Raw genomic sequence first — 16,289 nt, forward strand, 5'->3', positions numbered from 1 at the left:
TATATGGAAGAGAACTGAAGGGGCACCAGAATTATGATTACTAGTGCCAGTGCTGTGTGTAAATAAACAGCAAGAGAATGTTCTTTATGAATGATCTTATTTCAGCTACAAGCAGGATTAAAATTCCAAACTTTTCTGCTTTTGTACATAGTTGGACTTTGACCACAGCCCCTTGCAAACAACTCAAAAAATATGTTATTTATCACACAATATCTGACCTGGCATATATGAAAAATCAAGTTAAAGTTTATTGAAACAGAGGAATATAGGAAGAGAAGGAAGTGTTGCAATTGAAAATATTCTTAAAAGCAAGGTGAGCTGGGCGTGGTGGTGCACGCTTGTAATCCCCGCGCTTGGGAGACGGAGACAGGAGGATCGCGCAGGTTCGAAGCCAGCCTCGCTGGCTTAAGAGACCCTATTTCCAAATAAAAATATAAAAAAAATAGGTGTCTGGGAGTGTAGCCCGGAGGTAGAAGGGTTTCCAGGAACCCCAGAACCACCAAAAAAAAAAAAAAAAAAAAAAAGAAAAGGTGAACAATGTTTCTAAATTAAATCAAACCTTTTCGTAAATAATAATATAATCTCAAAATAAAGTGACTATATCACAAAATTTAATGAGCACTTTTCCCAGGTGAGTGATATTATTATTAGTGGAAAGAAACTCTCACAATTACAGAGCAGTGAAGCAGACGTTATTTAATTTGAGCACAAATATTCTGTAAGGTATGTGTTTCCCATGGTTGTATAGAGGATTGAATTTGGATTCCTTCAAGGTGAAACGAGTCACCTCGAGTCTCACAGCTGATGTCAGTCAGAGCAGGGACAAGCTTATTTTTTTATTTCTTAAGCATGTGTGTGACCTTCCCACTGTGTTTAAGGATTACTTTCAACAACTGTTATTATACTTTTCATCTACTTCAGCGTTATTGGGAAAAGTTAATGAATACGACTATACCAAAGATGAAAACTTTTCCAAAGAACTAAGCCAAATGCTTTGTTATACAATGGCCTGATCTAAACTGGCATAAAATTCAAAAGGTTCTGCCATCAACAGTGCTATAGAAACTCTGCAAAAACCTATTTTCTTGATACCACAGCTCTAGGAGATAGACATGAGAGTTCAGAGTCATAGCAAAAAAAAAAAAAAATCAGAATCTAAAAGGAGTCATTTATAATCAGCATCCCTCAGGGTCTTCAAAATTCCCTAAAAATTTAGTTTAAATTTTTTTAAATGCTGTGAAACAATTTTATTATATGGATTTAGAAAATGATACCTCTATTCATACTTTTGGTTATATTCAGTCATGTTTTTTTTTTCAGTCAAACAAATCTGAATGTGGATAAAACTAGATGTCATCATTTGGTGATGATATCTTCTGTCAATAAACTCATATCAACAATTTTTAAGTACCCTATACTTAAAGAAAACAAATTGGGTTCAAAACATGAGATATTTTATAAACACCTGAGACTTCTTAATACATGGCAAGAACTAAGTGTGCTCCTTCCTTGCTCCTCCTGTCTGAGGGTTAATTTCACATGGCAGCAGAGTAAAAGGAATCCTTTTTCCTATTATATCAAATGACAGCTGCGAGCAGTCAACCTGATTCAACCAGCTAACGCCAGATTTGTCTCCCAACCAATACCTCGGTGTCTAAAGTGTATCTTTCGAAACACGGTAATATGTTCACATGAAAACTGAAAAGTGATTTTTCATTTATTGGCCAGGAGGTGTTTGGTTACCACACCCAGCCTTTGCGGAGGGCCCTGTGCCTGGTCGCTTCCGTGCTGACGGGTGGCATCCTGCCATTGGTGTTCTACTGGAGACCTGAGTGGAGGGTGCGGGCCAGCTGCATCCCATGCTCCTTGCAAGAAGCAGACACTGTTTTGCTGCGGACAACAGTACGTGCTCTTCTGTTACATATTTTAAACGCCGCGATCACTACAGAAATATGAATACTGCACCCTCTCACCATATGTGGGAGCGAAAATGTTGATCTTATAGAAGCAGAGAATGAAATAGTGGTCACCAGAACCTTGGACAGGGGTGGGGAGGGAGGGATGAAGAGAAGAGTGGGTGATGAGGACAGGGGTGCGCCTGGATAAAGCCACAATTTCAAAGGTTCTATAGCATGGTAAAGAACATGGTTGACAACGATTACTTGACTTTCAAAATAGCAGGTAGAGAGGATTTTAAATATTCCCAACACAAAGCAATGATAAATGTCTGAGGTGATGGATAGGCCAATTACCCTGATTTGATCATTACACCATGCTGTATGTATGAATTGAAATGTCACACTGCACCCCAAATATATGTGCAATTAAACTATGTGTCAATTTTAAAAAGAAAAGAAAAGCCATGTATGGTGTCTGTGGTCTCTCCAATGACTAACCATCATTTCTTTTCTATTTAAAGAGTTTCCCTGGATATAAAAGGAGATGGCAGGCGTGTCTCTGAGTTGGTGTGCTGTCTCTTTTTGAGCCCGGGGATGGTTCCTTTACTTTAGCTTGGGGGAGTTTCTGGCACCTCAGGCTGGCGGGCAGTGCTCTTGGCCACCGAGTCATAGTGGCTGCCAGTGTCACAACTCTCAGACACCGTAATATGGGAACAAACATCCACTTCCTAAAAAATATATTTTTGAAGCCAAGTACGGTGGCGCATGCCTGTAATTCTAGTACTTGGGAGGCTAAGAAGGAGAATTGCAGGTCCCAGGCCAGCTTAGCTAGGCCCTCAGCAACTTAGGGAGATGCTGTTTCAAAATAAAAAGTAAAATAGGACTGTAGGTGTAGATCAGCGGTAGAATGCACCTGGGCTCAATCCCAGTACCACACACATGCCCATATGCACACATAGTATTTTGGAGGACATGAGGTTTTTGTAAACATCAATATGGCATTAAAAAATAGCTAGAAACCATTTTCTAGACATAAAGCCTTCCTGAAAAGTATTTTCTCCTTTCCCTCATTGATTCTCAAATTTGTGTGCAAATCTAAGTCCTCTGGAGGAGCTCACTGTGGCGAAGGCAGCTGGCCCCACCAGCAGTAGTTCTGATGTAGGGTCAGAGTCTGCATTTCTGTAACTTCTTAAATAGTGCTGCTGCTTTTGTTAAGGAGAAGGTTTTATTTAAACTTTGGGAACCGCCAGCCGTTAGCGCACAGTAGGTAACTGGTTAATTGAAGACCTTATTGAATCACTCTTGAGAATTTCATGGGCTGGATTGACTTTTTTTAGGATGAGTTTCAAAGATATATGAGGAAGCAGGTGCTCTGTCTCGACTTGTCCACGCTCCAGTTTCCTATAAGCAAAAAGCCAGAGGAACCCCTGGTTGCTGACCGCCATTCTGTCATAAACCAGGCCGTGATGAAGCCGGAATTAAAAGTAAGAGACTCTGAGAGTGCGCTGTGATAACATGTTTGCAGAGAGAGGCAATAAAATAAATGTCTGTTGAGAGTCTTAAATATAACTTTGGGAATGACAGCTATGTATCAAAGAACGTGAGACTCACGTGAGAACTCCTATCGGACAATTCCCTTTTGATGGTCCTCTTTCTCATACATGATACCTGTTTCTTCACATTTATGATTGCAGCTGCGATGCATCCAAGTGCAGAAGATCAGGTATGTTTGGGATTACTTGGAGAAGCGGTTTCAGAAAGTTGGGTAAGTACAATTTTTCTCAGCACTATATCAGGGTGCAGGGAGGAAACCAGTCTTGTTAAGTGCCATGAACTGAAGTGTGATTCCTATCCTGAACACATCCTAGGCTTCTGGAAGACAGCAACTCCTGCCATGACATCCATCACACATTTGGATCAGGTCTGAACGGTGACGAGCAGGAGATCAGGTGAGATGTGCAGGACTCCCTGAGCGAAAGCTGATTTTTCCATAAAAAAATGCAGTATTGGATGGTTTACCATCGGTGCACTACAAGCTAAGGCTTCACAGACTTCATATAATCCTCATTCATTTACTGGCATCAGAGAAATACTCTCAATTGTTCCCTTGAAAAAACTTACTCAAAGCTGGATGCAGTGGGGGCATGCCTGTAATCCCCGTACTTGGGAGGCTGAGACGAGAGGATCAAAAGTTCCAGGCTAACCTCAGCAATTTAGTGAGATTGTGTTTCAAAATTTTTAAAAAGTAAAAAGGTTTGGGGGCGGGCATAGTGGCACACGCTTGTAATCCCCGCGCTTGGGAGGCGGAGACAGGAGGATCGCGCAGGTTCGAAGTCAGCCGCACTGGCTTAAGAGACCCTGTTTCCAAATAAAAAGTATAAAATAGGTCTGGGAGTGTAGCCCGGAGGTAGAAGGGCTTCCAGGAACCCCAGTATCACCAAAAAAAAAAAAAAGTAAAAAGGTTTGGAGGTATATCTTAGAGGTAGAATGCTCTTGAGTTTAATCCTTGATACCAAAAACAAAACAAGAAAAGAAAACTTATTAGAAAAAAAGAGTAAGGAGCAATGCAATCAAATAAGGTTTCATCTTTTTACTCAGGTTTACAGAGTGGTCTTTTTGCATTGCTGTTTTTATTCCTTCTTCAAAAAATTTTGAGTCATTTCATACATTTCAGCTTTTTTTTTTTTTTTTTTGGTGGTACCAGGGGTGGAACCCAGGAGCTTTTCTACCTCTGGGCTATACTCCCAAACCTATTTTATACTTTATTTGATAACAGGGTCTCACTAAGTTGCTGAGAGCCTCACTCAGTAGCTGATGCCGGCTTCGAACCTGTGCAATCCTCCTGTCTCAGCCTCCTAAACACTGGGATTACAAGTGTATGCCACCACACCTGGCTACATTTCAGCTTCTGAATCCTCCAGATTTTGTGAGATCCAAAAAGGCAGTGCTAAAATTGCATTTTACAATGGGCAAACAACCCTAGAGGTGAGAATTTTGTCTGTCCTGGTAGCTACATATTCACAGCGGTGTCCCCAGCACCTAGAACAGCTCCTGACCCATAACAGGCACTCAGTAGAGATCTGTAGGATAAATGAATAAACAAATGCATCCATTCTTTTATTAACTGCTAATACGCCAGGCACTTTGCAAGAAGCCAGCCATCTGAAGAGAAAGACTCAGTCAATGTCCAAGAGACATTCACTGACTAGGGACAAAGAGAGACAAGGATAGTGGCACAATCGTGAGATTGGTACCTATAGATGCACATAGATTAGGAAATACTTGTACACGTGTGTGTGTGTGTGTGTGTGTGTGTGTGTGTGTGTGTGTGTGTTACTAGGAATTGAATGTAGGTGCATTCTACCTCTCAGCTACACCCCTAACCCTTTTTATTTATTTTTGTTTTGTTTTGAAACAGTCTAGGTTGATGAGAGCCTTGCTACATTACTGAGGCTAGCCTCAAACCTCTGATCCTCCTGTCTCAACCTCCCAAGTACTGGGATAATTAGGCATGCACATGCCTGGCTTTGTACACACGATCGACCCGCAGAGATATAGAGCCCTTTCTTCCTTCAACAGTATTTGAAAGAGCCAATCCAAGGGTATCTGGCAGGAAACCATTGCAAGTCTCCCCCAGAATCTGAGTATTCTACTTCATGTCTCAGTCACTGTAGGGACATTACCTGCCTAATCTTCTTTGCAGGCATCCAGAAACCCCAATTCTCAAGCCAAGAAAAAATATAGCATTTATAATATTGGTTTGGGGGCTCTGCCCCCATAATTCTGATAATTCTGTAGAAAAATGAAGAAACTTTATTTTTAGCAAGCAACTTCCATAGTTTGCATATGAATAATGCCTAAGAATGACTGATTTGTTATTTTTAAGTTTTTCCCTTTCCAGAACATTATGAAAAATGAACCAGATATCCAGACTAGGACAATACTGCAAAATGCCTTAGACACTGTATCATTATATAAAATTTCAGATGTAATGCTTAATACATAGAAATATGAAAAGTTTTCAAAGTCATTTAAAACATAATGGTTTAATAGCACTAAGCGCAAATGTTTAAGGATTGATGTAGGGCATGTAAGAAATCCCACTGACAAATGTAGCTACACTCTGCCGAGGAAGCCATTTCCACAGGAAAGAGCCCCATCAGTAGAGCTACCTCAAACTTGTCCTTATTTATCAAGTGCCAAGCTTTAATAAACATCATACATAATTAAATTTAAATCTGGTCCACACAATAAAGAACTTGACAATCTAATAAGCAAGACAGAGTATGGTTTCTCAAATATAAAAAATAGGGGAGATAATCTTATAAACATAGGCATACTTTATTTTATAGGCATGTCTAAATGGAGGCAAAAAGAGAGTACATAGAATGTAAAATATTTTCCCTTTATTTCTTAAGATAAGACTGAGGCTTTTAAAAATATATATTAAAAGTGATTAAGGTATTAGTTGAGTGATAAACTGCTAATCTTCAAAATGAATTTGAGCTTTCTTGCATTAAAAACAATAACAACAACAAGAGGGTAGAGATGAGAATGTAGCTCGGTGGTAGAGAGCTCACAGGCCCTAGGTTCAATCCCGGATGCTGGAGTGGGGGGAGAACTAACAGTGCGATATAAGAAATAAAGGATGAGGGATCTGCAAGAAACTCAGATGATGTACTTATTTTTACCCTGAAGAGAAATTACCAGAAGGCACCAGGAAGAGAGGAAGTGAATTGTTCCAGTAGGTTCCATGTTCAAATCTCCACCCATCCAGCAGGGCTGATGAATTCTAACATGTTCTTCCTTTCTCCTTGGGGATGCCCACTCTAGTCTTTACCACCAGAGCCCACAATGCATCAGCACTCCACATGATGCAGGTGCAAAAATTTGTTGGTGAAAACGCATAAATTAATGAAAGAAAAATAAGCACATTAAAAAGGGGCATGAAGCGCCACCATAGAAAGTACTCCAGGTCATTTACTATTGGTTTCACAATTTACAGTTTCAGAATTAAGACATCCCAACAGATTTACTAATATCCCAGAGTTAGATTCTCAGTGGTCTTCCAAGTGCCACCTCTGGTTAGCACAGAAATTCCCTTCACAAGTTTCCTCTTCCCTCCTGTGATATTGTTCAATTTCTTCTACCTCCACAGCAACTGCTCCCTAGATAAATTACTATGAATGTCAGGCGAGCTTATTTAATTGTGTTTGGCTGTATCATTCAGAGAAGCTACCTGGAAGAATTCCAGGGCCTTATTTCCCTGCCAGCTCATCATATTTTTAGTCAGGGAATATAATCTTGGACCTTTCCCCATGTGACCCAGCTTCAAGCCTCATATTCCTTCTGGTTGCTCAACCATTGGTCCACATCCCTGACAATTCTGCTTGGCTTGCGCTGAGATTAAGATGGGCATGTGCTCCCTAAACACACTATTTTTTGGCAAGAAACAGCAGAAAAGACAAAGCAATAAGGGGCATGCCAGGCCATGATTTAAACATGGCCCAGATGAGCCCTAAAGAGGATTATCTACAGGCAAGGATTAACCCACTCCCATCCCCATCCTCTTGGGCCCTGAGCTCTTCTTTTAATGGTAATCTCAGAAACCATCTCAGCAAACAGGGAGAGCCAAAGAGCACTGGGTGGGCCTTGGCTTTGCTTTCTGAATTGGCCCTCCACAGCCTGACTGCTATCTTAGTTATATGTCTAGGTTTTGAGTCTTGTCAGGAGAGAATATTCTAAATATGAGTCACAATTATTCTTATTAATTCATTTCAGCATTTCAGGAACATCCTCGGGGTCTGATACTGTGTCCTTAGATGCTAGAAAAATAGAGATGAAAAAACTTACACTCCTGCCTTTAAAAGAGGTCTAAGGCAATTGGAAGATAAAAACATAAATGCATGTTACAATTCAATGATGTAAGCACTATTAATAAAAAAGAAGGTATTATTGAATGAGAAAAAATACAGTTAAGTGTGTTAAAGAGTTGGACTTCAAAGACAGCTACCATTTATTGGAGTTTTGTCATATTCTAGGTACCCAAGCTAAATGCTTTACATATGTATCACATTATGACGCGGATAAAAATCTTATTAGATGTACTTACAGATGTGGAAACTAAGATGCGCCCCTTTCTCAACCACCCATTATTCACCTAACAAATAATTATTTAGTGTATTATTGTATTAGGCCCTGTTTTAGGCCTTCAGGATCTATCAGTGTCCTCTAGAAGCTTATGTTATAATGAAGGATGCAATCTATTATTTGCATACTAATTAACATGTTAAATATGAGGTTCAAATTCAGGTAAGCATTTGCATTAAAAAAAAAAGTAAGGTAGGTTATGAAGATAAAGAGACTCTGAGTTGAGAGTTAGGGTAGCTTTCTAGCTTAGTGGTAGAACCCTTGGCTAGCATGAACAAGGCTCTGGGTTCCATAGAAACATCGAAGGAAAAAAAAAAGCTCATGCTAGGCAAGTGCTCTAAGACCGAGCTATGCTTGCTTCCAGCTCCAGGGGAGCTATTTTAAATAGAATTGTTTGGGAAAGCTCCATAAAGTGGTGCTATTTCAACTGAGATCTAAATGGAACTAGGGAGTAAGCCATGCAAAGATGTAGGGGCAACTGGTTCCAGGTAGAGGGAACAGCAAGTGTAATGCATATAAAAGGCCAAGCGCAGTTTCTGGTATTGCCATCTCTGCTTAAAAGCTATAGTGCCATGACTAGTATTAGATGGCTGCACCTTTGGCCTAGCACCCACACCAACCAAATTTTTCACCTTTGGCAAAAGGGGGATATTACCCTTTTGTTTGGATTATTGTGAGGATCAAATGAAACTTTTTAAAGAGTTTTGTAAATTGTGAAATGCTATACGAATGTGAGAGCTTCTTTTTATACTGTTTTCTACTGTACGTACACCTTGTACATAATGCCTGCATGTGGACGGTGAAGACCATCGGTCATCTTCCAGTGCTCATTCATTCCTAGGTTTTCAGTTTGCATTCTAAAGGCCTGTCCCGGAGGCTGAAGATAGCAATGTAAGACAAAAAGGATGGTTCACAACAATCCCCAGTAATGCAAAAAAAAAAAAAAAAAAAGAATGAATGAAAGAAAGAAGGAAGGAAGGAAGGAAAGAAGAAAAGAAAGAAAGAAAAGATACCTGGAGAGCAGAGAAGTGGTCGGCACTTAGCCTGTACTCACTTGTCACTGAGTTATAGGTGTGACACTAATGGTTGATCAATCTCCTTACAGAAGATTAGTGTGTGGACCCAATGCCATTGAGGTTGAAATCCAACCCATATGGAAGCTGCTTGTGAAACAGGTAACTAGATCTTTTCTTTGGGACAGAAAAATAATATCTGCCCCTTATTTCTGACTTCTTGGTACTCAGAGGAATCAGAGCATGTGACGACTTCAATGTGAATAAAATCTGTGTTTTATGCTACTTCTTTTGTTACTGTTCCCTTGACTCTATTATTTTCCTGTCTTTTGAGGGTTTTCTTTTTAATTTCAATAAGTATATATTTTTAATTCCAGAATTTCTAATTGAACCTTTTCAATAACTACTTAAGTTCAAATCTACTTTAAAATCTCTTCTCAGGGTGAGACAGACTCCTGTTTTCTAATCGCCTGTTTGTTTTTCCTTCTGATTTTAATGGTAGTGTTGTTGGTGGTGGTGGTGGTGAGGAAAGGTGTCCCAGTCAGCTCAAGTTATACAACAAAATAGCATGGAGTGGGTGGCTTACAGAGCAAACATTAATTTCTCACAGTTTTGGATTCTGGAAAGTCCAAGCACAAAGTGTCTGCATGTTCAGTACCTGGTGAGAGCTCCTCTTGCCTGCCAACACCACCTTCTCAGCGAGTCCTTAAGGGTAGAAACAGAGAACTATCTGGTCTCTCCTTCTGGCACGAACACTAATCCCATCATGGGAACCCTGCTCTTATGGCTTTATGTAACCCTAGTTAATCCCCAAAGGCCCTTCTTCCAATTAACATTATCCTATGGGTTAGAGCTTCAACATATGATTTTTCCCCCTTTCGGCACTGGGGGTTGAACCCAGGGGCATTCTACCTCTGAGCTATATCCCCAGCCCTAATTTTTATCCTTTATTTTGAAACAGAATCTCACTAAATTTCAGAAGGCCTCACTAAGTAGCTGAGGCTGGCCACAAGTCTACGATCCTCCTGTCTCAGCCTCCCAAGTACTGGGAGTGTAAGCCTGTGCCACCATGCTGAGCCTACATATGGATTTTTTGATGAGGCATACAGACAGTAAGCTCACACCATGGGACAAAGTAATTACTTCTATTATTTCTAAGGATTTGAAATGTATTATTTTGGTCTTTTCCAAATTGCTCTATTATTTTCATTTTATCAAGTGACTTCTTTTGTTAGTAGTTTTTTTTTGTTTTTTTTTTGGTTTTTTTTTTTTTTGGTGGTACTGGGGTTCCTGGAAGCCCTTCTACCTCCAGGCTACACTCCCAGATCTATTTTATATTTTTGAAACAGGGTCTCTTACGCCAGCGTGGCTGGCTTCGAACCTGCGCGATCCTCCTGTCTCTGCCTCCCAAGCGCGGGGATTACAAGTGTGTGCCAGTTAGTAGTTTTTTTTTTAAACAATATGTTCCTTTTATTTAAAATGTATTTCTTTTTGTTAACTCACATTAAACACGATACTTCTTCCTTCTATTTTCCCCTTTCTCCCTGTGCTTACTACCCTGCTTTGATGGCTTTGTTTTTCCCTCTGACTGGTCACAACGGGCCCCATTCAGAACCAGGCCTGTGCTGGGCATGTGGGCATTTGTCCCTCAACAGTCAGTTGTATTTACACCCCGGCCAGTGTGGGGCTAGGCACAGTTCATGCGGTACCATGGACTTTCTTCTCTACTGCTTTACCCTCAGATGGACCCATCTCTGCTTATGACTTTTTCCATCTCTAACTGGAACAAGTAGCCCACTGCCACCGCTGTTTTTTTTTACCATAAGCCCATTTTCTGTCCCCAGCCCCTTGTGGGGCACTTTCTGTTTCTATCGCCCCAAATTGAGCTACTAGCTGTCACTGTCTTGTTCTTGTCCATAACTCACTAGGCTGATGGTGTGAGTCCCCACCCAGTGCTGCATGATTTGGGTCTATTTCTAACCTATGAAGATTGTTATTAGTTTTGGAGCATGGTCATAGCTCTATAATATCAAAATCATTTTTATCCACCATTGTTTTGTGTCTAGAGCAAAAACACCCTATTATTTTTCTATTTTTTAGAGTAGTTTTAGGTTCATGGAAAAATGGAGATGAAGATTTCTCATATACTGATTTCCACCCCACACACATACGTAGTTTTCCCAACTCTCAAAAAGCAGGCTCCTTTTAAACTTTTTTACTCAAAGTACATTTTTTCAAATTGCCAAAGCTTCTCCCAGGTGTCAACTGATCTGTTTTGAAAGGGGTGAAAGTATTTCCTGGCCCTTATTTACTAGGTCTTTAGTATTAAAAAAAAAAAAGCAAGGAAAACTATCTTCCTATTTGATTTCAAAAGAACATTGAATAAGGGGGCAAATTATGATGTGCTATTTCTTCTACAAGGAGTATTTAACCAATTTTCTATTGGATTGCTATAAACTCCAAATCACGTTATCACTAGGGCATAATCTACAACTAGAGGGGCTTATGCCAAACAAACATAAGAGCTGTAATTTGTAAGTAAAGCAGTTGAGACGGAACTAACAAGAAACATTAAGAATTAAGAAACAAAAGCTTTTTCGGTGCACAAAATATATACAAGAGCTTAAGAAACCCCTAAGATACAGCTTATTTACTTATTATCCAGGTGTCAACTCATTTTTAGGACTAACATAGAATTGTATTTAATGTACTAGGGAATTGTAGAAAGTAGAGGCAAGAAAGAGAACCACTGGTTTTAACCAATATTTCATATAATTTGTAAAAATCATAAAGGGGGTGTTCCTGTGAAAACAATCCTGACTTTGTTCCAGTAAGCCCTTTAATTTTCATTGTGTCTGTACATCATGTGGCCTTTCTCTAGCACCTCAGATTTGGTCTTTCTGCTTTACTGCTAAAAGTGGAGCCAATAGAACCAAAATGGAAAGTTGAGGGAATAAAAATTAGAAGGTATTGCAGAGAGACCAAAAAGATACATGCAGTGTTGAGCAGCTTTGGACCTGGTAAGGGCTTCTGTTCATGATTTTCACTGTAGCCTTACCTGAAGAAATTTCTTCTTGTTCAAGGGAAGGGCCATGTTAATTACACTGATTTTCAGAGGACTTAGTCATAACCTTTGACATTGAAGAACATGATATATTTAAATGACATGGATAAAAGAATCTTTGATTAAAATTGTACAACTTGATTAATTCTGTAGTATGTGATTATGTAAAAAATAAGCTTTTTTTTTATACTTGGGATTGAACCCTGGGGCATTATACCTTGGAACTATATACCCAACCTCCTTCCCTTCCCCTTCTTTCCTTCCTTCCTTCCTTCCTTCCTTCCTTCCTTCATTCCTTCCTTCCTGTCTTTCTCTCTTTATCACTCTTTTTCTTCCTTAATTAATTAATTAATTTTATTTATTGGTGGTACTGGGGTTCCTGGAAACCCTTCTACCTCCAGGCTACACTCCCAGACCTATTTTTTATCTTTTTATTTGGAAACAGGGTCTCTTAAGCCAGCGAGGCTGGCTTTGAACCTGCGTGATCTTTCTATCTCAACCTCCCAAACGCGGGGATTACAAGCGTGTGCCACCACGCCTGGCCTTATTTACTTATTAATTTATTTTTTGAAGCAGAGTCTCACTGAGTTGCTGAAGGTCCATTATACTGCTGAGACTATCTCAAACCTATGATCCTCTTGTCTAAATCTCCCAAATTAGGATTATAGCCCTGTGCCACCACACTCAGCTAAAAATAAACTTTTAATACAACTGTTCAAAATCAAGTTCTTTTAAAAAAAGAGACTGAGTCATATTTATCCTTCATTATGGGTGAATCTGTTTAAGAAGACAAATTTTTGGATTTTGTTACTGATAAAATATTTTTGAAAATTTCAAATAAAGAAGAATTACCAATCTGTGAGCATGGTTCTGAGTACTTATAATAATGGTGTCTCTACCATATCCATTCTATGTGCTTTAAATTCTACTCAAATTAATAGAATGCCGAATAAATTATTAAGTATTAAAGATTATTATATGTTGTAAAAATGGAGCATTCTATAAGAAAATGTCACCACTTTGGTTACTACTAAGCTCCCTTCAAGTGACTCCAGTGCTGTTTTTGTACCTACAGGTTTTAAACCCATTCTATGTGTTCCAAGCCTTCACCCTAACTTTGTGGCTGTCTCAAGGTTACATAGAATATTCTGTGGCTATCATCATCTTGACCATTATCTCCATCGTCCTAAGTGTATATGATTTGCGACAGGTAAGAGCTAAAGTGACAGCTGGATTCCACTTAACTTTTGGCCCAAGAAGGAAGGAAGGCCTGTAGAGTTTCCACTGAAAATAAGGAGTTACATTGTTAAATAGGTCATAACAAAGCAAAAAAGGTGGGGGGAAGTTTGCCAAAATGTGGAATCTTGGGAAGAGGGCTTTTAGAATTGTGGGCAGAGCTACATGCAGTGGTACGCGCCTGAAATCCCAGTACTTAGATCATAGATTTCAGATCAGCCTCAGTAACATAGCAAGACTTAGCAATCTAGAGAGATCCTGTTTTAAAATAAAAAGGATTAGGAGTGTAGCTCAGACACACACACACACACACACACACACACACACACACACACACCAGGTAGATTTAAATGTCTTTGCAAACTCTGATTACCACCTGACGGCATCATTGAGTACTGTGTTTAGAAGGACTCTGAGGCTGTGTCTGAGCAGGTGGCAAAGAAAGCTGTGGTGGAGTAATGCCCGCTGTAGTACTAGGAGAATGGGGAGCTGGGCTCTCTAAATAATTCCGATTAGTCAAGACATTGTGTCTCCTAGAATGATTTGGCAGCATCACTTTTCCTGACTTATATACTGTATTTGTTCTGCACATTTCCTATCTAAATGTTGACAAATTTTAGTCTTTCTCTCAAGATTTTTTTTTATAATGTCTACTTCTTCATTTAGAGTTTAGGTATCCCTTTCTTCTAGAACCATCCCACTATCCAAATACAGAGATTCCTGTGTGGGAGTTAGGGGAAGGATTGTAGGAAAATTAGGTTTGATTCTCAAGTCTATAAGGCAGGGTTTCAGCAAGAAAATTACTTGAAATTCCTGGTCTTTTGATCCATTAAGTCAAAATATCCAGGGTGATGACAGAAATCTGCACGTCTTAACAGTTTCATAATAGGTGGTTGTTGTGTATTGTAAAGGCTCAAGAACTATTGTAGAAAAATCTGCTGAAAGACAAATTCAACTGTCAAGATCCCCAGTGCATGTATTTATTTTCTTAATAATGTCATCCTTGCCCAACAAATTTGTTTGCTCTTCTTACTCTATTAGGTATCTATATAATACAAAGTTATGTGGAGGTTTGGATTCTTATTAATTTTTAATTAAAATAGGATCTTAGCTGGGCTTGTTGGAACATGGCTATAATCCCAGTACTTGGGAGGCTGAAACAGAAGGATCCCAGGTTCAAAGCTAGCCTGAGCAACTTAGTGAGCCTCTCAGCAACCTAGGAAGACCCTGTCTCCAAAGGAAAAAAAAATAGGGCTGGAGGTGTATCTCAGAGATAGAATGCCCCTGAGTTCAATGCTTAGCGCCAGCCAAAAAAAAAAAAAAAAAAAAAAGACCTTACTAATATGCACATTAATCTGAATATCTGAATCTAACATTTTTATTTTATTGTATATATAATGGGAATCCAAGAATCCAGGTAATTAAATAATTGTAAGTTATGTTTAAAAGTAATGGTATGATATTTCATGAAATATCATAATTAATTCAACCAATTTTTGTTTATAAAAAATAAGATTATTTTCCTCTCGTTTTCAATGGGAGGAAACACAAATAATGTTGAGTTAAGCATAGCTACAGTTTAGACCTGTGCTTCTATATTAGTGTTTGCAATTTTTTTCCAAGCATAGGAACCAAAAGCCAGGTTGCTAGATCAGAGGATAAGCATAATTTGAGTTTAATAGATTTTTTTTTAAATCTCACATAACAGTTTAATTTGTCTGATACCAAGCTTTTGATGACTTAAAGATAATATTTCAATATTTCTTTTTACTTTCTTACCAGAGAATATTTTTTTCTATTTTTTTAGGTAAAACTATCATATATTTATATATTTATTTTTCAGAAAAAAATCTATCCTAATATGGAACATGGACTCTATATACCCAAAACGATCTTTAAAAAGAACAAAGCTAGAAGATATATATTTTCTGATTTCAAACCATATAAAGCTACAATAATTGAAACAGTGTAGTACTATTCTAAAGGCAGATATATAAACCATTGGAGTTAAATAAAAGCCTAGAGAAAAATTCTTCCCTATATTATCAAGTTATTTTTGACAAGGTTTCCATGAACATTTGGTGGTAGAAATAATAATATTTTAACTAAATATTGTTGAAAAATAATAATTACATGGAAAAGAATAAAATTGGACCCTTACCTAATCCCATATACAAATATTAACTCAAAATAGATAATAGACCTAATATAAATCTTAAGACTATAAACTTTTAGAAGAAAATCTGGGTCATAAAACCTCACAACATTGAAATTGGCAGTGATTTCTTGGATATGATTTCAATGGCACAGGCAACAGAAGAGTATACAAACTCCCTAAAAAATAAAAAAAAATATTGTATATCCAAAGACAATGTAAACAGAGTTAAAAGTTACTAATAGAATGGGACAAAATATTTCCAAATGCTATATCTGAAGGTATATTAATATTCCAACTAGAAATCCTAAAAATTAACAACAATAAAGGCAAACAATACCATTTAGAGATAGGTAAAAGACTAACATAAATAATGAATCTCCACAGATAACCAGTCTTAGTTGACTGTTGGATGGAAACTCTTGTTTCTCTGGTTCTGGTGTGTGTTACCTATTTCTTCTTTGTAGTTAATCTCTTTGAGTATTTTCTCTAGTGCTGGTTTTGAAGACATAAATTCCTTCAGTTTCTGTTTGTCATGGAAGCTTCTTATTTCTCCATCTAATTTGATAGAAAGTATGGCTGGGTAGGAAATTTTTGGCTGGAAGTTGTTTTCTTTCAGAGTTTGGAATATGTTACTCCAAGCCCTTCTGGCTCTCATGACTTGGTTTGGGAAGTCTGGAGTGATTCTAATTGGTTTGCCTCTGAATGTCACTTGGCCCTTTGTTTTTGTTGCCTTTAAGATTCTCTGCTTGGCTTCCACATTGGTCATTTTG

The 16,289-nt window shown here is 38.5% G+C and overlaps 1 protein-coding gene across 1 annotated transcript in view; it reads left to right on the top strand.

Annotated features, from left to right (window-relative positions):
• ATP13A5 (ATPase 13A5) overlaps positions 1-16,289 on the top strand; it is a gene marked incomplete at both ends in the record, with an annotated part of 111,463 nt that overhangs the window by 21,160 nt on the left and 74,014 nt on the right. The window contains 6 exons of the mRNA XM_080696678.1: positions 1,729-1,902; positions 3,236-3,382; positions 3,593-3,663; positions 3,767-3,847; positions 9,154-9,223; positions 13,201-13,335. Of these exons, the coding sequence (XP_080552804.1) occupies positions 1,729-1,902; positions 3,236-3,382; positions 3,593-3,663; positions 3,767-3,847; positions 9,154-9,223; positions 13,201-13,335 (678 nt within the window). The remainder of the gene's footprint in view (positions 1-1,728; positions 1,903-3,235; positions 3,383-3,592; positions 3,664-3,766; positions 3,848-9,153; positions 9,224-13,200; positions 13,336-16,289) is intronic.

This window comes from Muscardinus avellanarius (genome assembly GCF_963383645.1).
Source record: "Muscardinus avellanarius genome assembly, chromosome: 5".
Taxonomy (NCBI): domain Eukaryota; kingdom Metazoa; phylum Chordata; class Mammalia; order Rodentia; family Gliridae; genus Muscardinus; species Muscardinus avellanarius.